The sequence below is a fragment of the Aquila chrysaetos genome, chromosome 2 (genome assembly GCF_900496995.4).
Source record: "Aquila chrysaetos chrysaetos chromosome 2, bAquChr1.4, whole genome shotgun sequence".
Classification (NCBI taxonomy): domain Eukaryota; kingdom Metazoa; phylum Chordata; class Aves; order Accipitriformes; family Accipitridae; genus Aquila; species Aquila chrysaetos.
Window position 1 is genome coordinate 69,902,033 of NC_044005.1, and position 26,178 is coordinate 69,928,210.

The following is a 26,178-nucleotide window of genomic DNA, read 5'->3' on the forward strand; positions in this document are numbered from 1 at the left end:
AAGCATTTGAACAACCAGCGTGGCCCAAATTCCAGCTCCTGTCTAGGCTGTAACAATCAGGAAAATCACTTTGTCCTTTAACTGATTTTACCAGTCTGGATGAGTAGCCAAGAAGTCAAGGTAATCATCTCTCCCTTACGTAGAGCCCTGGCAGCGTCAGCACAAGCTCCTAAATCATGTGGTTTGCCTGTACCCCCACGGCCCACCCGTAAATGGGAATACTGCTGTATCTCCCTCCATGCCCTTTTGAGGTGTAGAGGCAAAGCGGTGTGTGGATCGCATAAGTATCGCAGTCAGGTTTTGCAGTGTTTCTGCCGCAAGTCAGTTGGCAACACAGTACTGTAGATCAATGGTAAATACATGCAACCTTCTCGAAAAGTTCAAGTGGGCAATCAGAGCAAGGCAAGTGGTTGCTTTTACACTTTGGTTGCAGAGCGTTTGTGGAGGGATTTCAAGGAAGCCTCTTGGTAGCAGGAAGCTGCTGCTGCAGGCATTCGATGAACAATCTGCGTAGTCATCTTCTGTTCCTAGTGCCTCCTTCCCTGGGCTGCTTAATAAATATGTGAGCATGGCCATTATCAGCCAGGCTCCGTTTCTTTTGCCTGTGTTAATGTGCCGTTATTTTATGTCACATTGAGTGAGGAGGGAAGGCAGTGATACGAAGCCTTTTTTCCCTTTCCTTAAATAGGACTGATGACCACAGCTTAACAGCATTCCAAGAAAAATACATTTGATCGAAGGTGGCCAGAGCCTTCCCTGAGATGCTGCATAAGGACATTTGTCCTGATAATAACTTGCCTTTGCCATTTTCAGAGCAGACGTTCCTATTGCAAATCCTGTGTCAGCTCACTGCAGTTAATATGCACACACGTATATAAAGGTACCTCTTTGATTTCCCTCCAGGCTGCCTCCCCTCACCTCCCACAAAGGCCCGAGGGCTGCACGGGATGCCCACGCTGCCAGCAGCTCCATCTTGAGGGGTTTCCTCCAGCAGCACCCGCTTGGTGCCCTTCGGTGCCCCTTTAGCCATGAGCGGTCTGCTCTGCTGTGCAGGAGCACCGGCGAGCTTTTTGCACACCGCAAGCTGGAATTCCCTCTGGGCCACTGCAATGAATATTGCAGAAACCTCACCGAGCAGGGGAGAGCATCGTGCTTTTACGTGCAAGGGCTTGCCAGTTCGAATCACGTCTGTTGTGTTGCAGAGGGGAATATTGCTCTGGTTGCAGCGGGTTAGTGGAGTACTAGCAAGTCTCATTTGCAAGGGGTCCTGGGCTTCAGTCTCATCTCATCTGTCACCAAGAGAAGGAATCTACTCTGACAAGTTCTGCAAATGCTGGTTTCACTTTTGGTTTTTGTTCCCCAGCCATGTCCTTTGTTTCTGAAACGCTGTTTACATACCACAGATTTCTTTTTTTGTGCAAATCGATTAGCTTTAATTTCTTCCTCAACTACCTGATCTTTGTCCCATTGCTTCACCAGCATTCTGTTGTTAATTCGCATGATATATGATAATGCGATGTGATATCCCTCCCTAGTTAGCAAAATGTTAGAATAGCTGTTGGCAGCTTCTGGAAGAGTAATTAGCAAGTAGGAATTACACAAAGATGTGCACACTAGCCTAAGTACGCATTTTCCAGCTGTCTGCAAGTTCAAAAACTAGTAGGGACTTTTCAGGCTCTAACACAAAATTAATTACTCGCTGCTAGAAAAGAACAGTTACAAAAATGTGTAGTGTGCAATCAGGGCTACTGTGTTTTTTTCCTTAATTTGGAAGAGGACTTCTTTATGACAAAGAACAGGATTTTTACAGTATTTGGTAGTCATTTTCCTGAGAAGACGAGCGTTTTCGTTACAAGGGGATGTCGAGCTCAAACTCAAAATAGTAAGCTGCCTAAGAAAGCACTTAAGGGCTTTGTGTACATCAGTCCTCACGCCGTCGGGCATAGCGCTGCCTTCCATGGGGATGGCACGATGCAAGTGCCTTTGTGCTGGCTGCCTGAGCCAGGATCCCCAGCTCCGTGTGCATCCCGGTGTAGCCCAGGACATCAGTGTTTCCTTTCTCTCTTTCTAATGTGCAAGAGTTTCTGTCCACGATGCTTTCTTTAGAAAGCCATTTGCACTGCTGTGCCTCTGTTTTGCATGAAGAAGCCCACGTAAATCAAATATAGCTGCACAGCTGTGCTAAAAGCCTCCTTTTTATCCACAGGCAGCTATTGTCCACCAGCTTTTATTTCTCCTCTTTCCTATTCTTTTGCTCCTCCGGGATCAGCCTGAGGGTGGCTGGATTTTTGTTTGCTCCCTGCCATAAGGTAGTCAGTCTCTGCCGGTGCGATGGAGAAAGGGGGCAGGCAGAGGGGAAGCATACAGCTGGTGCATTCGGACTGCTTGACAGTTTTATTTTAAGCTCAGGCTCTTCTTGCCACCTCCGTAGCCTCTTCTGCTCTCTGCCTCTCACTTGACATCTCTTGTACCTAATTCTCTAATCAGTTGGATTATCATCTCTTGGCACCGTGTCCTCACCTACTCTCCAGCTTCTCACCAGCGATTACTCCTCCCCTCTCATCTCTTCTCTACTCTGACACTTCTCCCTGTTTGCTTCTCTGAGTGCCTGCAACTTTCCCTCCTCTCGCCTCCCATTGAAAAAGCATCATCCCACCTCCCGGTGGGGGAACGGACAATTTCCAGGAAGCTTTTTTCTCAGCGTTGCCTCCATTCCCACTGCTCTTTCAAGCTCCTTGGCAGTCGTTCCTCTCTCTGTTCGCAACCTCTCTCTGCCGCCTGCCCCCTTCTGCTCCCCCCCAGCATCTTTACATACTCGCTGTAATAGGCAATGGCTTTATCTCCAGCTTCTTCAGTTTCTTTTTGCTCACTGAAAACACTGGAAGATAGCCGCTCTTTCCCACGGTTCGTTCCCCTGTTCTCACTTCTGCCCCTCTGCCCGCCTGGAGGCAGCGGGGCCAGGACTGGGCTCCTGCCTGCTTACTACAGACCCTTCTCCCTTGAAACTTCTCCAGCTATCCCTCCTCCACCTTTCCTTCTGTGTAACTCCTGATCCATAAGCCCCCAGCCTCTTCAGCCTCCTTTCTCTCAGAGGTAAGCCTGGTCCTTTTCCTTCTTTTATCTTGAACCCTTCCACTCATCCCTAGTAACACGATTTTTAGCATCCTTGTGGATGTTGCTCCTGGCTCTTCCCCATCCCTTCAACTTTTCACCATTGCCATTTCAGAGCTTTTATCACACATCCCTTTCCTCCTGTATTACTACTAAAAACATTTGCACAAACATCCTTTTCAGGATTTTAATTTCTCCTCTTGATTATGCTCCTTTTGGAAAAATTATTGCCACATGCAGTGGAGAAGTATGCTTGTGTGCGTTTGTATGCATGGTATAATGGCTACAAAGAATACTGAGCCACCTAATTTGGGCAGAGTTAAAGGAGTGTTTCCTCCTTGATATAAGGCTGGGTAGCTCTATTGATAGGACTGGCCCAAGGATCCTTTTAATAGAGATCATGTCATTTTTTGATGTTTGGAAAGGTAATGCCAGGTAATATGGGCTATTCCAGAAACATGCAATGGAAATAATACATATTTTCTAAGAGATGCTAATTCAACATTGTGCATATGTGTGCACTGATATGTATACACACACACGTACATTTATACACATACATAAGTCTATGCACATGCACATACATGTCTGTTTTTAAGACACTATATTGGAGCATAGCATGCTGTAATGGAAAAGCATCATGTCATTCATAACACAGTAGTGACTGTCCTGTATTTCATCAAGCAACAAGTATTTTTTAAAGCATTTTAACATTCCTTTGAGCATATAACCAAACTGTGTCTTACTAGGACTTAAATTCTTGAAGTAATGGCATGAATCTGTAGATACACTTACCTGATCTTGACTTCCAGTAAATAAAAATTAACTGAGCCTATTTCTACAAGGCTTCAGTTGTGCTAATGGCAAAAATCTTCATTTAGTCTGATAGTGGAAAATTGTCTCTTCCCTCCAAGAAGCTATGTCACTAGGTGGTCAAGTTTGTCTAGACTGGATTTGGTCCTGCGTAACAATATTTGCATTCTTCTGACAGTCCAAGAAACACAGTACATTGATATAGTTAGAAGATTTGTGGAGTGATTTTTTTTTTCATTATTTATTTTTTATTGCAGCCAGCGATATAGGTTAGATACAGTTAGGATAGGCAGAAGTTGAGGGGGAAAAAGTAAGAAAAAAGTATGCTTGTTTTTACATTGCGGACTGTTCTCTTTTACGCGTATACGGAGAGACAAACTCCCTAGCAAGCACTAGAGTTTGCCATCTAGGCTGGTCCTCTTTTTAGCACAAAAATTGCTGTAGGGGTTGCAAGTGCTGGGAAGTATTGATTGTTTCCCAGCACACTATTTGTATTACATATTTTAGTTAATAATTAGTAATGCTTTTAGGTTAGTTTTGTTTGAAATACTGATCAATGAGCTTTATAGATTCCCCGCTTTATACATAAACATGTCAGTTTCCGATGGAGCAAAAGAGTTTTATTTTATCCCAGATTGTTTATACTGTATAATTATTAATCTGTAGTTTAATCTCCTTGTCTTCATGCTTTTATGGCTTGATCCTGCTTGTTGCAGGGGATCTCAAATCTCGTTAAAGGGCATGGATTAAAGGCACTCAACACCTTGCCAAATAAGTGCTGGAATGTGCCAGCTAACTCCTGTTGCATGTAGACCTCCCAGTGCTTCTTACTCTACATGTACACCACAAATAGGACTGCCTGCCTTGTATCTTGTCATTTCCCTCTACAAAGCCTTATTTTGCACCACACAGTAGGTTTGCCAGACTTCAGGTGTACAGGGTCACAGTTTTCTTGCTGTGATGTTTTCTCAGCCTGTAGTTGGAAAACCACCACCAAAGTGTTTCAGCTGAGGGGGATGTAAAAAGGAAAAAAAGCTTGAAATTGTGTTGATTTTCTGATGTTCAACATTTTTTTTAGCTCTTCTAAAGCTCTGGTGCCCCCATGCTGTGGAGCAAAGACATGAGATCTCAGCTGGAGAGTGGATTTGGGGCCACGGGTGCAGCAGTTGCTGTTGCTATTCCCATGGAAATCCATCTGACCACCCAGAAACTTTGGAAAAGAAAGTCCAGCGCAGCTGATGGCTTCTGCTTAATGCTGCCTCAGAAATCTGGTTTCTGACAAACCAGGGGGACCTGCAGAGCTGTGCTCTGCTCGCTCCACCCATATTTGGTGCGGCGTTGTGGACTGCTCGGTTGTGATTTTGCAGACCAGTGATGGTCAGCCAGCGCCGCTTGAGAAGCAGAAATCTCATGGCTCCCGCCCTCGTCCTGACCCACGTGGGCTCGAGGGTCAGGTTACACAATGGCAGCTTTAGTTTGTTTAAGGGGAGGAAATTATGCACAGAAGCTGTTAAAAGAATATAAGGTTGTCAAGTCAAGCGAGAAATGTTATAACATCGCCTGCTCAGCCTTCAGTTGGATCCTGTGTGCATGCAAATTTGACAGTCTTTAATTGCATGTCTCCAAGATCTATGGAGAATATAGCTTCTCAATTCATATCAGAAAAAGCACACAGACTTTTTTCTTCTCAGAAGAAAAGCATTTGCTTGTACATCAAATATCATTATCTCTTAAAGATTGTCCAGACTGTAGGTATGCGGTACGCTTCATCAGCCAGGCAAAGCTTTCATACGTCACAGCTGCCTGAAACACAGCCCTGAGCAAACCTGACATGGTCCTGAAAGTAGTGTGGCAATGGTGGTTGCCACTGTGGGGACAAGGTCCTCACTGATTTGTTTTGTGTTACCTTCAGGTATGGTACAGTCAGGTGTTCTGGGGTGTCCGTCCCCTTGTGAGAGAAGAGAGAATGCAGAAGGTAGCAGCAGGTTGCACTTAACCACACTGCTGAGGGTGGAGAACGGCTTGGGATTTTGTGGGTCTCCAAGATATTGTCTGCAGAGACTGTGGGGAATGTCTGGTTTTGGTGGCCTCTTTCTCCCCCAGTAGCACCTCTACCAATTCCCCTTGAAGACAAATGAGCAAATGGGGGCTGTAAACTAACAATAGAGGGAGAGAGTGACGTCAGCGAATACCCAACTGCATAAACCAGCCTTATGGTGCTTTCAGTATATGTAAGTCTAAACCATTACAGTTGTACAAGAATCATATTGTTTGACTTTTTATTAGCCAGGTTCTTAGCTTTACGAGAGAGGCATTGGAGAGAGTGGCACATGAGCAGGAATCTGAAAGAGTTTCAGTGGAGTGGTTCTCCACTGAAAAGTTCTCCACTAAAAAGAGACTGGAAAATAAAGGTTTACAACTTGTTGCATGAGAAAATGAAGCTAGAAGGGAAGCAGTTTGTCAAACGCTATTATTTGTGGACAGTCTTAAATAATGTGAATCACGGGCCCTCAAATCCCGTACAGTGACCTTGTGCAAGCAGAGTACACCACCTGCCAGGAGATTATAAATTTATGCATGCACTGTACTCAGAACTGAAAAAGATGTTTTCCAAAGTTAGAACCTGTTGTGTTGGCATAACATTACATTTAAAGTAAAAAGCGTTGAACGCACTGGGAATTGTTGAAGAATATTCTGCCAGCTGCTCAAAATTATGATTTTACACTGCCATCAATAACAAAAAACGTTACTCTAATGAGAAGCCATTCTGGTTAAATGAAGAAATAGAAGTCGTGGTAAAACATTAACTAATTGAATATCAAAAAAGGGAAAATAGAAAAGGCAGAAATCTTCCCTAGATGGTTCTTGTATTTGAAATGGTGGAAGAGGATGTGTCCATCCTGTGCAGTGATGTGGAAAGAAGAGAAAGTTTGCTGCTTATAGCAAAGGAGGATCTGAGACAGGCAGCAGTGGTTGAAATTAAACATTTTCACATCCTAGTAACTTTTACATCCAGGAATCTTAAAGGAGGTAGCTGAAAAGCTCTGTTCATTTCTAATAAATCTTGGGAAACAGGGGAAATTCCAGAAAATTGGAGGGCTGCCAACTGTATTTCCGATATTTCAAAAAGATAAAAGGGATGTCCCGGGGAACTGAAGGCTGCTTTAGCTTGACGTCAGTCCAGGGTAAAATAGCGGAACAGCTATTTCAGGATCTGTCAAGAGAGAACTTGGAGGCTAAAGGTATAGATAATTCCAGTAACAGTTGAAGAGAGAGCTTGTCAAACAAACTGCTGGTTTTCTTTGCTCTGTCAAGACTGCAAGTCTGTGTGATAAAGGCAACTTTTGATATTGCGTTTAGGAGGCCAGATTAGGTGGTCCTTTCTGCCTTTTGGGTTTGTGAACCATATAAGGAATGCCCTGAGATTAAAACTCCCATGACGAGAGTGCGCTAATTCAAACAGAAATAATCAAGCCACTCTGTTTCCCTGGGATAAAGCATGGCTTAGTTTTGGGTTTGGCGTGTTAATCTCCTATTTGATTTGATTTGGCTTTTGCAGCTTTAAGTGTGTTGAGTACATCGTAGTTCTGTGCAGGCAAAGAAACCAAACAAACTTCAAAAAGCTGCATGAAAAGCTCAACAAATAATGTAAGTATCCTCAAACAGAGATAAAATCCAAGTTCTTCTTATAGCAGCCTTTGCAGCTTTAATCCCTCGTTCTTTACCACGGCAAAGAAGCTTTCATAAGCTCCTCCGGATCTTACAGGAGAAGGAAAGCTTGTCTTTGCCTTCTGCTGTCTTTGCAGTCCTCTAAAACTACAGGTGCAGATGCTACATTGGCTGTACTTACCCTCAGAACCAAGACCCAAATGCATCAAATCTTTTCTTTCTCTCTGGGTTCCTTCAGGCTGCAGTTGCACTTAGTCAAAATGCCCATTTGTCTCACATCCTCTCCTTACCTCGGCTGTAGCCTGGTAGGTGTTGGCAAGCAGAAGTGATTGCTTTCCGTGCACCTTTCTCCGTGGGATGATTTATTGTTAACAGCAGGAAGGACACTTTAGTTCCAGAATGAGGGCCGGTCCATGGATAAAGGGACTTTAAATAGGAATCTAGGCATGTGCCAGACTCTGAGGATGGTGGGAAGGCCTGCAACTCTTGCTTAAACCTTCCGATAACAAAATGGCAATTCTCAGATCCTTGCAGGATCAAAACCACTGTCAGAATACCTTGGCGTAATCCAGGTATCCTCTTGGCACTTGCTCTGAGTTTCTAGTCATTTCAGTGACCTTCGGATCATTTGATGGTTAGAAAAACATGTGAAAATTGTTTTTTGCATGTGTAGATAAGCCTTCTAAGATTCAGACCTGTAAATCTGTGGATCCTAATGCAATAGTCACTAGAATTTATTTATTTATTTATTCATTTATTTTTAGATTAGTAAAAATCTATGATTTAACCATAAGAAAACATCTTTCCTTCCATACATATGTTGGCAAAGGAGAACATTATTGTTGGTATCTGGTTGGTTGTGGAAAAAGCTGCACAAGCAGATAGCAGCCCAGTCTCCAAGGAGAAGGCAACACCTGTATTCTTTCCCAAGAGCAGAAGGTGTGAAGTTATCCCCTACGAAATTCTGTCCCAAATTTAACCCAGTGACCTACTGCATGCGTTCCTGCTCTTCACACATTAATCACAACAGACATGTTCCAAAGGACATGCCAGTTTGTGTCCCAAGGAAACATGAAGGATATTCTGAACACCTGCTAACTTGCAGCAAAGATGAAGAGCTTGCATTTTAGGAAAAAAAAAAGAAGAGCAGATTTTTTCCATAACAACTGTGTAGTGTGACAGGAGAAGATGGGCTTTTGTCAGTTTTGCAACCTCTACAATTTGAGCAGTCGAAGATGTTAGCAGTGGTTTTGGCCATACCCTCCCATGCAGACAGAACTTCTTCCACCAGTAATGCAGATAGGCTGGAAAAGCAGTAATTAGTACAGCTTGAGAAATGAAGAGAAAATTAACCAGGAGATGTAATTTTGAGAGAGAACTTTTCTGTTTTCCTCTGGAAAAAAAGATCAAAAACAATGCTCATTTGATAGCAACCAAAAATTTCAAGTACAGAGCTTCAGCACTGAACTCTACTGGAGTTTTTAAAGGCTGGGCTTCCTTGAGAATAGAACATAAGGGAAATAACTTGTTGGCATAGTCTTTCACATTAGAAGGCTGTTAAAAGGAGCAGAACAGTGCCATTGTTCATTATTTGTAGCTTCCAAATGCTGGTACTATTGGGTCAGTATCAGCCTGGCCTTTCTTCTCATAGTCATATTAGCAAAAGAGATTTCAAATAGAGAGACACATTCTTTACTATCCCGAAGTATTGTTATACTGGCAAGTGGCCTGGATACTTGACCCACAGTTTATGCTTCAGCAATTTCATCATTTCAGATGGCATTGTAGTGCAAATTATACATACATACACACACGTGCACATATGCTTACAGAGGTACACGTAAATTATTTAAAGGTTTAGGAGAAGGACGAGAGCCATATCACTGTATTGCTCATCAACCAAAGCCCCAAAATACTCATTTAAAGCAAGGAAGGCAGGACCTAAATCTGGTGGGCCCTTGCCAGAATTTCCAGCCTCCGTTTGTATTGAGACCTCAAACCTTTTCAGAGAACTCACAAAGCTGGACAGCAAGATAAAAACAAATCACTAGTTCATTTTTCCCTCTCTGATTCTTTAATCTGGCAGTCCAGCTTACCCAAGAATAAACCAAAAGGCCGTGTCTTTTCCCCAAGGTCCTGAAGCCATTGACCACTTCAGAAAAACATAGTATGTTGTTTGTTTTGCTTGGTGGTTTCCTGGCACTGTTTCGGTGTTGGGCATTCCCCATTCTGCTTTGAATAAGCTATTTTGAGTAGCAGACTTGGTTCCGGTCCCCTTCACCATAGCCAGCTACTGTAAAGAGCAATGTGAAAGCCATGCGAAGAGACTTTATCAGGGAAGAGTTCTGTGTTTCTCACTTTCCATGTACATGTAATTTCAGTTGAGTGGCTTCTGAGAAATAAGGATAGAGGACGGTTCTTCTGTTGTTCCTTCTGTTTTCCTACCTGGTCTATGTCTTCCCCCACCTCATCTACTATGCCCCTCTCCTGAAGGCATCATCATTTATATTTAAAGGACGTTGAAAATGCATGTTAAACTAAGCCTGACTTACTGAGTGTAGGACAATTAGTAGTATAATTATGTAATTTTTCCTGAGTCATAAAAGATGCATACTTTGCCTAGTAGGCCTGTATAGAATGTATATGTCAATGCATGTAATGTGTTTAAGCATTATTTGCATGTTAACTGAAGTCCCTAAAGACTGCGAGCTATCATTACCTTGTTCAGCTGGGTTCCTCTCTCAAAAAACAATAACAACACAGCCTTCTGAAGTGTAAGAAATAGGTTTTACCTGTATGTGGAACATAAATCTATTTGGACTCTTCAAAGCAACCTCCACTGGGAATCCCTGCCTCCTTATGGTACCAATCTCTGAACAACCTGAAGCGCAATTTCTTTAGAGTAGACACCTGGGGTTTAAATAAACATTCATCATGGAGACTATGGGCATCTTGACATTAATTTAAAAAAAAAAAACAACAAACAAACAAAAAAGAAGATCCATCGCAAAAATGAAGCTGTGGTACATTTCTGTTCGTGTGTGCAATCTGCCAATACCAAAATCATTGTAAGTAACCAAAATGCTACAGAGAAAACTTACATTAAGCAGTTCTGTCTAAAGGTCTGCAGGATCAGAGTCCCCCCCTTTTTTTTCCCCTAGTCTCTATCCAGTTGTGCAGTAGGGTCTAGGTCCAGTATAACAAAACGATTAAGTGACTTTTGCAATGGGACTTACTTCCTACATCAAAGCCTCTGTGCTGTGACGACGTATGGGTGTGCAAAAGCAGCCATTCACGGTCTGGAGGACGCATCCCTGTTCCTGTCACTTTAAGCTAGGGAATGAATTCCCAGTATTCTCATCTCCACTTCAAAAGTACGTGAAGCTTGCCATGCAGAAACAGGGCTCATGGCGCAGCTCTGCAACCAGCCCAGGCACTAATGCTTCTGCTCACTGCCCATGGCGTAGCTCGTCGAGGACCAGTTTGTGGCCCTTGAACTGTGTGCAGCTCTTTAGCAATTCAGAGGGTGCTCCCTGGGCTGTGAACGCTTGACGTGTTGGAGCCATGCGGCCTCCTCAGCAATGTGAATTCTTGCCTTTAGGAGATGTTACCAAATGTCTGCAGGGTTCTGCTGCGTGCCCAACCAGACCTGCCTCTCTAGAGGGCCTGTGGTTAAATCCTCTTTTGGGTTTCTCTTAGCTATCCCCCTTCCCACCCATGGTCAAACGAAGGTCTTGCTTTGAGGCAGTAGGGTCAGAAGCACCAGCCGTCGCTATCAGCAGCAGCACATGTCTATAGCTGCCAGCCAAGAATGCTCTACAATGTCTTTTCCACTTATCCATGCATCTTCTGCTTTACAGCAGAAGTTACTTAAACAATGTGAAAAGCTCATTTCTGAAGACGTTCTTGCTAATGGCCCTGGCACCCACAGTATTTTTGGCAGGAGGCAAGCCCGTGTAGCCTGGCGGCCTGCTAGTCTATTTTCAATTATCTGGGGTGCTCAGAGAAGAAGACATTAATATTGCTGAGGATGACATAGCAAATTACTACTGCTCCCTAACCTTTTTAAATTGCTAACACTGTTGTAATCTGTAATTACAGAAATCAGTGTGAGAATTGTGGCACAGTATAATTATCTTTCCTGATACTTTATTGCTGTATGAATTATTAATCAAAATCAGTCTTGTATAGTATTTGCAGCAACTAAGAAGAATAATGTATAATTAAATTTCGTTATTTCTATTTTTGTGCTGGTGTTTTATGATGTTGTAATTGATAATTAATTGGTTAAAAATTCACACAATTCTTGGGAGTTTCATATGACTATGACTGTTCAGTATTCAGCATTTATTAATTGAATAATGGGCTCACTGAAGAGACCTTTGTATATAGTCTTCTGTCATTACAGTGAGCTCTCAAAAATGGTGAATTAATCATTAGGCCTTTCAATAGTTTCTTTTTAAAGGAAAGCAGTGACAATATAATCATATCCTTTGTTGTTATAGCTATAATTGAGAGATCGTAATAACCAATTACAAGGATGGTCATTTGAGGAGCTCTGAAGTGTCAGTTATTGATAAATTTCTTTAAAACAAAGTGTTGATTACACAGAACGAGTCTTTTCATAGAAAAAATATTAGGAGATGGGGAAGGAAGCCTGGAAAATTATTTTCCTCCCACTTGCCACTTAAAAACAGTGCATGTTTATCCGTAAAAACTGTCAAGTCTGATGTGCTTTTGCTGCCATTTGTCAGAAGTACAAGTTCCTCTCAGCTTTTTCATTATTTTATCATCATTCTCCCCATTTTTTTCCTAGTACCTTTTGCTAAATTGTTAGGGAAAAAAAAATTAATAGAAAACCTCAGAACAAAAGAGCGTTTTTTCACACTGTCTGCATCCTATTGAACAGAAATACTGTCAAGACGTTTACATGCAAATCTGCAGTGCAGACTCTCCAGCTACCTGTGAACAAAGAGTCTTGGCTGTGTTCAAGCTGACCACTTCAAGTTATTCCTAAGTGTCTTTTTTTTACTCTTAGTGGAGCTGATTGGAAGAATGTGAACTGGAACTAAAAATAACCGCAGTTCAGTATTGATCCTCTCTTAACACAATCACGAGAAAGCCGGGAGTCACCTTGTACAGCAGGATATAATGCAAGCTCCAGCTTATGAACCTGCGGTTCATTTTACACCAGGTCAGGTACTGCAATTCCTAAATGAGAAATCACACAATGTTATCTGTTGGCTTCCGTACTAAAATGTAGCATTACAGACATAATGAGGAGATACCGATAAACCTTTTCAGGCCTTTACTGTGAGGTTGTTGGGAGTCCTCTGTGTGCTGTTGTAGAGCTGATGTCCTGCTTACACCTCCTGGGATACAAGTGAGCCTTTGTTTCATGGGATGAGATGATGCCTTTAAGCCCCCTTTTCCCCCTATCCCCTTCCTCACTGGTGTTTTGCCACGGAGAGGCTACAAAGATGCTTCTGCTGCAGTCTGTGCACCTTTTATAAGTTGAGCTTGACATCTGATGGCTTCTCATGTTCTAAACCCAGCGCTCCTCTGGAGCCAGTGGGAGGGGGAGCCCCTGCTCTCAGTGACACCCACCACATGTGGTCTTTAGACAGATTTTTTCTACTGCTTGCCCTCAACAGCATGGTCCCATGCAACTTCAGTACCCGTTTGAGAGAGAGGAGTGCGGGGCAGCAGCATGCCCATCACTGTCTCCTGCAGTTGGGGGCAGAGGAGACGAGAGGTCTAGGAGGCATGTGTGGAGGGGATAGATTTGGGTTTTCATCTGTGTTGACATCCATCAAATAATTTGTTTCTGAGACAGTGGTTAGTAGGTCAGGAAAGACAGATAATACAGGCACGTTCCTCTGCCCAGGCAGTTTGTTGTTGGCCAGTGTGCTAGAGCATGTGAATATTCATCCCGTGTAAACTTGTACCCTGAGTAATGTGGCCCTGGATGTTTTTGTAGGAGTGACTAATCCTTTTACAAATCCGGTGAGTTCTTTGCCTAGTAACATGCAGCAGGGGTCAGTCGTACATATGGTTTATTGCAGTAACCGTGAAATCTCTGGAAAAACAAAACAAGCATCTTCCTATGAGTACAGGGTACAATTTCAGTTCATTTCTATGGTCAGGAATCACAGCTCTTCTTTTTACAAATTCTGCGTTTGTCTTCCTGCTTTAATGTGGGTGTGCTCTCCAATTTGCAACACTAGAAACAATAAATAGCAGTGCTGCTTTGAGCTTTTTATTTTGTATTATTTGTGTAGTGTTTATTGAATTGATCATGCTTTTTGAGGAGGGCTTTTTCTCTTTCCTTGCCAATATTCTTTTTCATTGTTCTGCTGAGGATTTCTTTTGTCCCTGTTTCGGCATCAGTAATCAGATGCAGACACTACACAACAGTGTACTACACCAGAAGTAACTAGAACATATATCTCCTTATTAAAATATTTCTCTCTCTCTAAAATAGGTGATGACAGTCTGTCTGTCTTCAGTCTGTCATCTTCATGAGAGACTCCACATTGGAATTGAGATTCCAGGTGAATGAGTCCCTGTTTTACTGTAATGGTGGTAGAACACTGCAACAGGTTGTCCAGAGATGGTCTGGGGTCTCCACCTTTGAAGAGACTCAAAATCCTACTGCACATAGTCCTGAGCACCCTTCTCTAGGTCACCCTGCTTTGAGCAGGGAAGCTGGACTAGATGATACCTAGAGGTCCTCTCCAACCTCAACCATTCCATAATTTTTGTTTTTCTTCTAATTGCCACTTGTGTATAACAGAGTGCCCTGGATTTAGTGTGTCACCTTGTTAGTGTCTAATTCTTTTTTGTATTAAGGCTTTTTTAAATTCCTATCAATCCCTATTACCTTGGACATTTGAACTAATTTTATCAATTTCAGTCTCCCTGTCATGGTCTCTGGACTTCTAGGTCACTAATTAATGTAGGATCATCAGATAATTCATGTTGAAAAGGACCTGAGGAGGTTCCTAGCACATCCTCCGGCTCAAAGCAGGTCAGCTCTGAGATCAGAGTGGGTTGCTTAGCGCTATATCCAGTCTGGTCTTGAAAACCTCCAAGGATGGAGATGACACAACCTCTCCAGGCAACCTGTTCCTCAGTTTTTCCTTATGTCCAGTCTAAAGCTCTGTTGTTTCAATTTACTCCCAGTGTCTGGCTCCATCTTGTCGATGACCTCAGTGCAGGAGTGGCAGGCTGCTGTTAGGACCCTGGTATCCCCAGACAGACTCTCTCCCATCCAAGTACTAAGTGTGCCCAACCCTGCTTCAGGTTCAGAGATCAGAGGAGCTCAGTCGTGTTGCATGGCGTGCCGATAGGCAGATGTGAGCCAGTACTGCTGCTGTTTTGTTTCTGGAGGAATTTCACTGTTAACCTGCTGAAAATTGCCCCTGCATCCCTTCTCTGTTGCATACAGTTTAGCCTAAGTGATTTCCAGTCTGATGCAACTTCTCACCTTATGACAGCTGAGCTTCTCTAGCAGCCTTTTGTAAAGGTTTTGTCAAAGGATTTCTGAAAGTCAACACTAATTACACGTACCAGTGTTCCTCACTGCTAATTTGACACACTTCAGGAATTCTAATAGAGCCCATCAGAGACATGACTTCCCCTTGCAGAAGCCATGCTGCTTTGTCACGATGATAATTTGCCTGGTTAAGTGCTCCGTAGCTCTGCCACGATCGAGATTTACCTTTTCACGTAATTAACCCAGTTCTAATGCAGGACTTTCTGGTCTGTCTTGTTAAGGTTTTCTCTCCCCTAATGCTTCCCTTTAAAAACAGACACCACATTGCCTTCCCGTTAGTCTTGTGAGGCAGGAGCTGGTTCTTTCATCATAGGTAATGTATTTTTGGTGGCAGCTCAGGCAGTGCGTTTATGAGTTCCTGGAGAGTTTTGGGTGAGCACCAGCCAGTCGAGACAACATGCTGCAAACTGAAGTAATTCAGATGTTCCATGAGCAACTTTTTTGGTCTCCTGAGGTTACATGTGCCTCCTCCATGCTGCCCATGCAGAAGGGCTCGGTGGGATCTCCCACCCGCCGCTGTGGAAGGACCGTGTAAGCAACGTTCCAGTTCGCTTCACTGCAGTTGCTGGCCTTTACCAGCAACTTTTTTTGGCAAGGTTTCAATGGTGCTTTCCTTGCCCACAATAGTTTGTGCCAGTTTCTGGAAACTTTTGTTTCAAAGAGGCTTTTTCTGGCAGTATGGTGACCTATATGCAAACAAATGCACAGCATGTTCTTTTGAGCTGGAGAAAGGCTTGCTAAGACATTCTCTCTTCGGTTTGAAGAAATACCAAGTGTGTAGCAATGATTTCCATGAAGAAGGTTCTGCAAACTCAGCATAATACTGAATTCAGCAAAAAATTATGCGGTTTGAATTAACACTGTATAAAAGACTTCCAGCCCCGCTTGCCTCAGAGTTCAGAGTTAATACCCGATCCCTGCTTTTCTCTTCTGAGGAGAGGGGGGAAAAAAAGTTGAATTCTGCTAATTTTCTTGCTACTACATGCCAAAGCCCTGCAGTGACCTTATCACTTTGCACTCTAAACCCTTTCCCCATGAAAATGAACAATATACTTCCCAGTGTAAGGTTTCACCATCTTGCTCCTGTCCTGCAGGATAAAGCCCTCTTGGAGAGGAAGCACCTCGTGCCTGGAGGTCATTCAGTCGATGGCAGATCGTGGAAAAGGGAAGACCGTAAATCACTTGTGTTGAAACATTAGAAGCTGATAAATAGGTGGTCCTGAGCTGTAGCCCAGCCCCGGCTTCCCTGTGCGCAATGCAGGGCTTGGGGTGCTTCCTGGAGCGGCCAGGGGCACAGCCAGGGGAAGTCTGTGTCAGACTGAGATTGCAGCTGCTGGCCAGGGCATCCACGCGGGCTCTCAGCAGCTGTGGGAAGGGGCACGGCATGGCTCTGCTTTTGGGAAGCCCCTGGAGTCACAACAGTAGCCTTGGGAAAGCATGGCAATATAAGCCGCTGGGTGGAGGTCCATCCCGGGAGCGTAGCTACGGATCCGCTGGAGCGGATGGTGTGATTTACAGCCCCAGCATCTCAGTACTGCGTTGGTCAGGCTTCCTAGCATAGAAAGTAGGCTTGCTCACCAGCGGGGAAATACACCGTGGTATTTTCAGCACTGCATAGGGCATGCAACAAATTTTTTTTAAAAAATACACTTGATGAGAGCTGTACTTAAAAAGTGGGAAATTACTAATTAGTAACCAAGTAATTCAGGGTTTGATTCACACAAATTGCACTATTACTGTAAAAAAGGATTGCAATTTCAGGCAAACAGTGGTTTTTGGTTTTTTTTAAAAAAGGCACTGAAAATATAATTGATGTTCTGTTCATTACCTGCCAGGTTTCAGGTTTCTTGTACATATTTTCATCATCTGACACATTACGGGCATAAAACATGCCTGGAAAAAAAAGAAAAAAAAATTAACTCTTTCCCCTTTGTATTGTCATTTGCAACTCTCAGGTTTTCCCACTAGATTGTTCTAGTAAACTCTTGCATTTCGTAGCACACAACAGTGACCACTTAGAACATCATTATAACGCTATCGTTAGCATCAGAGTTCGGTTACACAGAAAGCTATGAGTGGGATGAGCTAAGTATCATTTTCTCTTTTACCTTACCAGAGTGCTAATAAAATGATTGCTGTCAATTCTTCTCATTAGTCTCAATTTAGGAGAAAAAAAAAAAAATTCTTCTGGTTAAGAAATCTAACTGGTAGCATAAAAAAAACCCAAAGTATCTCCCTCCCCTACCTATATGCAGATCAATAAGCAGCTATGTATCTTCTCTGTAGATATAAAGTCAGTGAAGGACTAATCTGGGTTGGTTGGCTGTTTTTTTTCTGTTCATGTAGGCATTTCAGCTGGGTACTCAGAAGTGTAGCATGAGTCAGCAGTAAATACTGAAAATACCAGTAAAATAGAAGCCATAAGCATCCCATTAAGACTTCCAGTAATATTATAGTTCTGTAATGTTGGCAAAAATACCTATTTTGTAGAGTCATCATAGCCACTGGCTTAAAAATACTCCTATAAAGGTGGGAAAATGGAGTGATTGTTGAGAAGTCTAGTAAAGTTACAAGTAACAAGCGGGTCCTCTTAAGTCCGTTCTCGTCTAGATTATTAGTATCTTTCAAATGACACTGTAGGAAAATGGTACCCTGATGAACTCATGGCAAGAGAAATAATTTGAAGTCATGTTATGTCTGTCTCCTCATGTACCTGCATATTGCACTAACACAGGAAAATGCTGCAAAGGTCCACGTTAAAAAGTAGGAGAGGAGGATTTTTGCTTCTACTTGCTACAGTGGTCAGATATTTACAGTGCAGCGGTATTATACCAAAATACCGCCATCTGTTGCCTTTAGCCCTGTATGCCTCTGAATCTTGCCTCTCAGAAGGCGGTGGTTGTTCGCAATAAAGAAAAATAATTCCTTAAAATACCTGAAGCTTGTGCATTTACACGACTTTCCTTTCAGCAGCAGATAGAATAGTACATACAAATAATCCTTTTTCCCATGTAAGCCCTAAAACAAGCATGTTCGGTTTGTTTTGGGGTACATAGTGTGTTCAGACACAGCACAGGCTTTTACACTTTTCTACTCAGAGAAATTGAATTGAGAAAATAATGTAAAGAGAATTCAGTCTAGTGCTGGACAGAAAATTTTGGGTAAAAGAATTACTTCAATGTGATCAAGTACAAAGGGGGTTCCTGTGGTGTTGGGTGTTGGGGGAAGCTGATCCCCACCACCATCACAATCACAAGTCCAATCCCCATGTTCAGAGGCATTGCCAGTTCTACGTGTGCCAGAAATTGCAGAACATCAGGCAGAGAACTTCCTAGCTCAGACAGTTGTAACGAGTGTCTTGCATCCTTCCAACCTCTGCTCTGCTGTCAGGAAGGGGAGACTTATCTGCAGGCAGGAGCAGCCCCAGCACCCAAATGCTGCCCTGCCGCCTGGGGTCGGACCTCCACATGGGTTGAGGGATTTTCTTGGGTCTGTGGGTCTGGAATTCAGAAACTGCTCTTTTCTGTAAATGGCATTAAACTGCTGGTGAAGGCATGTTGCTTTAGGCATACCTGGAAACAGATTTCTTCTGAAGCCACTAAACACCTTTCTCTCCCCCTTAAGGCTTAAAATGGCTCTAATTCTGAGTGAGAAATGAAGTCACTATAGTTAGTGGCTTGTCTTCATCGGGTACGGCTCCACCTTGCCTTTCACTTGAGCCGAGGTCTTCAGTGTAAACACGCAGCTGTTTACAGCCTGTCAGCTGGAGAATAGGCTGGGGTTTTGAGGGTTCTTTCCCTTAATCTGAAAACAACAGAAACAAGCACAAAGCCCTTTTTTCACTATTAGAAGACCCAACAGTCGCTCTTGCTTTTTTTGCTAAAATCTCCTAAAATTTCCCATGTTCCCACGTTACTGCCTCTACTAAATCGAAAATTGTAGATGCGTAGTAGGTGGTTGAAGGAAAGCACTTTGCAGTCCATCTAAACTCTACTTTGGTTTTGAGGGGGGAAGTCAAGGGTGGGTTAGGTAATCAAAGAGAGGTGGAGTGAAAGCCAGTGGCAATGAACACCCTTCCCCATACCTTTCCCAAGCAACTTGCTCAGATCTAAGAATTAATGGACTGCTTGTCTGTGGTCCCAGGGTATCCAGAAACCCGGCAGCATCGCACCACACCACGTTCACCTGGTGGCTGTGTTGCTCCTCACCACCTTGTTTGTGTTTTCTTCCTCCCTTCTCCCCTGCAGGGTGTGAACGGCATGTCTGTGGATGAGAAGACTGACTCCCCCATGTATGTGTATGAGTCAACGGTGCACTGTACCAATATTCTCCTCTGCTTAAATGACCAGCGGAAGCAGGACATTCTCTGTGACGTGACGCTGATCGTGGAGGGGAAGGAGTTCCGCGCCCACCGGGCTGTGCTGGCTGCCTGCAGCGAGTACTTCTTGCAGGCGTTGGTAGGGCAGACGGAAAATGACCTGGTGGTCAGCCTGCCGGAAGAGGTACAGTATGTCACCGTGCCCCCGCCATAAACATGAGCCCCCTCCATCCTACGCGGTGAGGAAGACCTCCGCGGTCCGCTAAGGTGGCAAAGGGGAGCGTGGCGCGGGTTTCAGTGCCTGCCCTGGCGCGGCTCTGGATGTGGTTTTTGTGTTTGGGTGGGTTGCAAATTGCTGAAGGATGGACATGTTCACGCCAGCCTTCCTCCCCAGCAGTAACTCCTAACGGTTACAGTGGCAAAGCTTTAAGATGCTTCAGCTCGCCTTTGTCACTGCCGCCGAGGGAGTCGTACCCAAATGCTTAATTACCGTAGCTTCGTTCAGGGCATTGTCAGGACCCTGATACTCTTCTGCTGTACCAGACAGGAAATTTGAAAGGGGTGATGTGGCTGCTAGGTGGCAGGTTATTGTTGAAAAATCATTTGAGCTGTCACATTGTTGGGAGTCTCATTGCTGTCCACCCCGCTCTGGCAGCTCATATCCTCGTCCTCCTCTTTCCCTTCTTCTGTACCTCATTCAGCCTTGCTTCCTCTCACCTCCCCTCACAGCGAGTTTGGGATTTAACTGCTTCGGGACATGTGTTTTCCACCGAGAAACCATGAACACAGTCTGTCAAAAAGCAGGGTTTTTCACATGCAGCGTGGCTCCCACAGCAGGAAGCCAAGGGACGTAGAAAATACATACCTCACTGGAAAGTTTACTTTATTTTACCACAAAATCTCACTGGCTGGCTTCCACCCCCACTGTAGTTTCCTCACAGCCATACAGCTGTGACAGCACAGCTACCGTAGGGCATGCCGGTGGCTTTGCTGCCCACAGAGGGGAGATGTGTGCCTGCTGGCCGGGGCTGCCGTCACTTGCCGCCTCGGCACTGCCTACCCGACATCTCTGGCTGGGATGGGTGCTACAAGAAGGGTGGCAACATACCCAGGGCACGGGACGGCAGTCGCTCAGTGGGAAGGTACTCTGGCATACAGAGGGGTTTTCACCGTCATTTGCTTAACACCCATGAAGAAGCACAGTGTGTTTTTAAATGATGACAGATCCTGAAGTGTCACACACCGTTTTTCCCCCTCTGGTTTAGCTCTCCAGAGACTTCAGCAGCATCATGATGTTGTCACGGCACAAGTTGGAGAGCATGAGAAGAAGTAGGTCACCAGGTGTGACTTCATGAGTCTTGACACTGAATATTACTCATGAAGAAATTTCAACCCAGACATTTTGCATAGGAGTTTAGAGATATCACAGAGGATGCGCTAGGATGCGCACTATGATTCTGCAGTGTCCACTAATAATTTCCAGTGGAAGAATCGAGTCTCAGTGAGTGTCACATAGCTTTCACACCGCAAAGCAAGGGTGGGTGCAGAGAGGTGACAAAACATGCCTGGGGTGCACAGGTACAACAAAGAGGCAGGAGAGTATCGACACTCTTCTACAAAGCCTTGGTGAGACCTCCATGTATGATTCAGGTCCTGTTAAAGAAAAATAATTGAAATTCAATTAAGTATATACAAGAGTGACTGAGATGTTCAGAAGAAGGAGCCTGGCCTAAAGCAGGAGGAGACAAGACCATGGCAGGTTCCTACTGCTGGTGTGACAACTGCGACATGCTACAGCTCTGTGTAGGCAGAGGAGATGAAACGGCTGAGAGGCGGAGTTTCTCTTTAAAAAAACAATGTTGACACAAGCATTGATTGGTTTCAACTGGCTTTTAGTAAAAGTAGATTGGAAATTAGCAGAATTCTAATCACAGCAGCGGTGAGGTGCTGAGCCACAGGCCAGTGGGAGAAGCAGGGTGGTGGGGGGATCAGGATGTGTCTGCACTTGGTGACCCAGTCCTTTGTTCATATGACACTAAAGATTTAAAACACAAAGGTTTGTCTATGTGTTTTATATGAGATACTACGTAAAAAAAATTCCTCCAGTCCAACCATAAATGATTTCTATTTAAGTCAGTGCCCTTTGGATAAATGAAGCATTGGACTTCTACATTTTAGAATATATCTTAATGAAAGATCAAAAAGTTTTAGTGACTTAAGGTTACTCTGGCTGCTGTTACAGCTCAAGTGAAGTCCATGGATTTGCAGAAGTAGTGAATCTAGTTCTTGAGGTTTTTCCCAGTATTCTGAAATTGTCAATTGACCACCACTGTTGTTTTGCCACGTGCTTCTCTTAGTTGCAGAGCACCAGGGCTTTAACTTTCTCATCCTGGAAAAGAACTGTCTTAGCCTATTAAACAAGACATCTAGAGTTACCAATGCTTACTTGTACAGATATTTTCCATGTGCAAATTAATTGCTGTTAACTGCATTGAATTTAATTTGCTCAGTGGCTACTTTATTTGAATAGATATACGTGAGGTGGTCAGTTAAATGATTTCCTCACAAATGCTAGTCACTTGGGGTAGAGAGCTGCCTGATGCACTTTGTTATTTCTCAGTTACTCCTTGGTTAAGGAGCATGTCTCGGTTTCTGGCGTTGCTCTGCTTCAGTGTGCTGAGCGCTTTGGGAAGTGCCTGTGTTGGTATGGGAAGTGCCTCCAAAAAAGAACAGTGTCGGAGCTCCCTATAAAAGGAACTGAAACACTCCTGGTTTTTAAGAGCTGATAGAGCAGGGGAAAAAACATCTTAGTTATATTGCATTAAAAGAAATTAGCAGGGTCTTTTGCAGTTCACAGGCTAATGGCTTTTCCCAAGGCTATTGTTTTTAGTCCATGGTCTGCAGAGCTCTGGCAGCCCATGAGTTACTTCTAAAGGTATCTGTGAAAACTGTCTTAATCTGTCATGTAGGGGGTTATTCCTCCAGTGGAAAAATTTCAAACAAAAGTACGAAGTTAATGTCCTGAGCCAGTACTTTTTTTCAGGCTTATAGACAATTTATGTTGGCATATAGATTGAAAATAATTTTTAAATATAGTCTTCACGGTTCAAAACTTTTCCAAACGTGAGGATCACTCGTAAATTAGCAAAGCTATTTTTAAGTCAACCATACAAGCATTGCATTTTAAATTCTGGCATGGTTTGAAAACTGCTAAAGTATGCAATTGTGGAGAAAGGGCATTATCATTATTATTTCTCAAAGTTTTGATGTTGGAGCTGGATAAAGCTTTATATATAAAGCTTTTACACTCATGTAATGTTGGTGTGAGGGAGCTTAACATCAAAACAAAAGAACTTATTTTTGATTATTCAAAGCAGTAAATCTGCCTCTGAAGTCTAAATTGTATACTTTTTTTTTTACTTCATAGCATGTTGGGGTCTTTTTGCTAATCTGACATCCAGACGTTGTTAACTGTTGTCTAGCTAAACAGTGAACTTAAGTTTTTTACATTATTTCTTGTTCATATCCAGTTACAGGTGAGAGCAGTCTTTATGATACACCAGTCATTTCAGTAGGAGACATTGTGCACACACAGAATTGGGACTAGTTTACCTTACAGGGTTTTAAACTGCTGCAGAACTTTGTGTTAGACTTTTCAGGTCAGTTCAAGCGTGACTTAATGTGCCTCAGTTCAAACCTTTCTCTAATCAAGTTAAACTAAGTCAGTATGGAGCTAATTCTGCACTGATTGAAGAGTTTCCATAAACCCTTTTGTGCTAGCCTGGGTAATTTGATTTCGTACTACACCTTTTGTTAAAGCAACGTATTTTAGTGTGTAGATAAGCGCTTGGAAAAACAGCCCCTTAATAACAAAGGCTCAGATGTGGCTGTGGTGTGTTAACTGTCAGCCCTCAGAGCAGAGTTAGAGGAATGGAGTGTGTCAGCTGCCTACAGCTAATAAAAAAGGACCCCGTTAGCTCTTAACTTTTATGCTTTTCTCTTCATTTGCAGTTTTTGGTAAACAACTAGAACCTCGCCTGCTTTTCACCCAGGGTATTTTTCAGCAATTGTGCAGTTTTCCTCTAGCAGCCGCTGTTAAATGCTGCCCAAAATTAATATTTTCCAAGAACTGAGTTTAAAGCCGTAAAGTTAGTCATTCACTCCATACCCCTAACTGTTGTTTTGTTTTATTTAATCATGAAAACTGGTCTTCCTTCCTTTAACAAGGCACTTAATTAAGCTTTTAATTCATTATAAGAAGTTAAATGGCACTTATGAGGCTTTTTTAATGGTTTCCACTTCCCATCCAGATTACAAAAAAAGGTGTGATAGAGAGAGAGACACGGCTGTCAGCCAGAGGTATTGTAGGTCATGCCAATATTAGCTGGCAGCAGGCCATTATCCAATTAACATTGCTTCATCGCTGCAAGTAATAGCTCTCGAGTAGATGATTGAGTCATTCATGCTGTAGTGGTACTCTACTTGAGAAGGAGCCAGTGCTTCATCGAATAGGCTTTTGATACGCTATTATTACCTTGCCTGGCTTTGCTAATAGAAGTGCACAGCGAGTCTATATGGGCAAGCTGAAAGCTGGGCGCTGGACAGAGGACCATCATCTATGCAAACACCTTATTCACTTGGTTTTCTGAAAACTGAGGTTGTAGTTAAATGGTGAAAAGACAGAAACAGCAACAACAAATAAAACCCCTCAGTTACATTAAATTCCTACAGCTTAGAAATGAGATTCCCAACCTTGCTTGCATTTTTTTGACTTTGGGGTGTACCTTTGAAAAAAGCTTCACCTGGTCATTGCAGCCATGAAAGCACCAAATGCATTTCTCTCTGGTGAAGTTAAACACAGGTCTTCCGAAGTCGTAGACCAAGCTTTTTCTAGCACTGGTCTGATACTATCCTTTCTGTTATAAAACCAACTTGCTTCTCAAGTAGGTTGGTTAGCTTTACCTGTAACCCTCAAGTTTCTTCAATCTGTTTTAAAGAGTGGTTATTGGTCACTTTTTTTAGTGCAGTGAACTACCTGCTGGAAATGTTGCCTTCTAAAAGGATTAAATGGAGTTGTCTGTGGCTTACAAATCTTCCAAGGGGCAAAGGGAAGCAGCATCTCTTTTAGGAAGAGGGGGTGGGATGTGCTTGGGGAGCTTTTTTGTTTGTTTATCTGCACAGCTCTTTGCTATTAAGAGAATGATGTTCAAAGTAGATGTTAGCACACACCACAGGCTGAATTTCTCTGCGTTCTTACTCCTTTACTGCTCCCTGACGGCTGCTGTGAAACCTGCCATTTCCCCATGAGGTCTAGCCCTGTAAAACCTGTCATCTGCTTCTTCAATTGACGTGGGTTAACTCCCTCACCCAGTTAAATCTTTGCAAGGAGAAGGGCAGGACAGGACCTCGATTTGGATTCAAGGCTGGCAAAAGCTGAGTATGTTGGAAAGCGAAGGCATGCGGCACCCTGGGTGGGACTGAGCCAGGCATCTAACATTAGTATGGCTCGTAGCTGACAGGGAGGAGAAATACTGGCAGCTGCTAACCATCCATGCCAACCAGCCAGCCTGAGGGAAAAATGCTGGGAATTAGCCAACAAAAGATGATTGCAATGAGGAGAAAATCAAAGGCAGGATGCAGGAGGTCAACTATTACATACCCTGCTGGCTAAAGGCAATTGATTACTATTCCTTTTTATCTCTCTAGAAAGAAACGATATTCTCTTACTTTGTTTCTTTCCTTTCTGTGTATATGCATGAATATAATATCTTTAAGGAATGCAGGAACTGAGCTGGCAGTGCTCTGCACAGGACTGTGGAATGGAAGAGGTGATAAATGTGAGAAAGAGGAGCAAGAGGGCAAGAAGAAAATGTCTGCTTGGAAGTTTCTTTCCCAGCTGGAGGGATGTTATTACGCAGTAGAGAACAACAAAAGACCCTTTTTCTTTGACACCCCAGAGATGTATTAGGAGTAGCTAAAGTTAGTTCTTAGAGAATGGGAAGCATTAATGTGGTTTTCTCTTTACATGACTGTATTGGCCATTGATGTTCCTCACAGATTGCAACACTGGCCAGAATTATTTCTGCTTTGGCTCAGGAGGCAGTAGTGACCTGAAAGCCTTAGTGAAAGCCACCACCCCTTTCATCCACAGACCTTTTTGAAGTGGCAAGAGGTTGTATACATCAGGCTTCTAATAAAGTCAGGCTTCAAACTCATTTACGCTTCAACCTTACCTCAGCAATGACACTTCAGTGAGTCCATGTGGATGGAGGTTGGGTCTCTGGTTTCCTAAATTCCTTCCAGGGAATGTGTTATTTTTCGTGCTGATTCACAGTGCTGACACTGACCACACCGAAGGATGACTGGAGGCTGCAGATCTGTAGTGAGAGCAAAACTGAGCATTTGGGTACTTTTTGAGGTCTTACATGATGTGATACTAATTCAGGAGAAACCATGAGACAGAAATGGATATTGTTTTATGTGCATTGCTTATGTAGCACAGTACAAGGTACAAACGATGTATTTTGTTTCTAGCAGGTGAGTGATAAAACAGAAATGAGACCATCAAGATGTGATATGAAATTCCATCTATGTCTTGCTGCAAAGGCTTCCGGCACTGCCTGATTTTTCATGCCTCAAGTATGATGAAGAAACTAGCTGCATACTTTTCATTCTGTGCGGTGTAACTTCCATTATTTTCTGATGAGGG

The 26,178-nt window shown here is 43.2% G+C and overlaps 1 protein-coding gene across 3 annotated transcripts in view; it reads left to right on the top strand.

Annotated features, from left to right (window-relative positions):
• BACH2 (BTB domain and CNC homolog 2) overlaps nucleotides 1-26,178 on the top strand; it is a 194,020-nt gene that overhangs the window by 122,309 nt on the left and 45,533 nt on the right. For all 3 annotated transcript variants that reach the window (XM_030042099.2, XM_030042106.1, XM_030042092.2), the window contains one exon: nucleotides 19,399-19,653. In XM_030042099.2, the coding sequence (XP_029897959.1) occupies nucleotides 19,411-19,653 (243 nt within the window). In that variant the 5' untranslated portion in view covers nucleotides 19,399-19,410. The remainder of the gene's footprint in view (nucleotides 1-19,398; nucleotides 19,654-26,178) is intronic.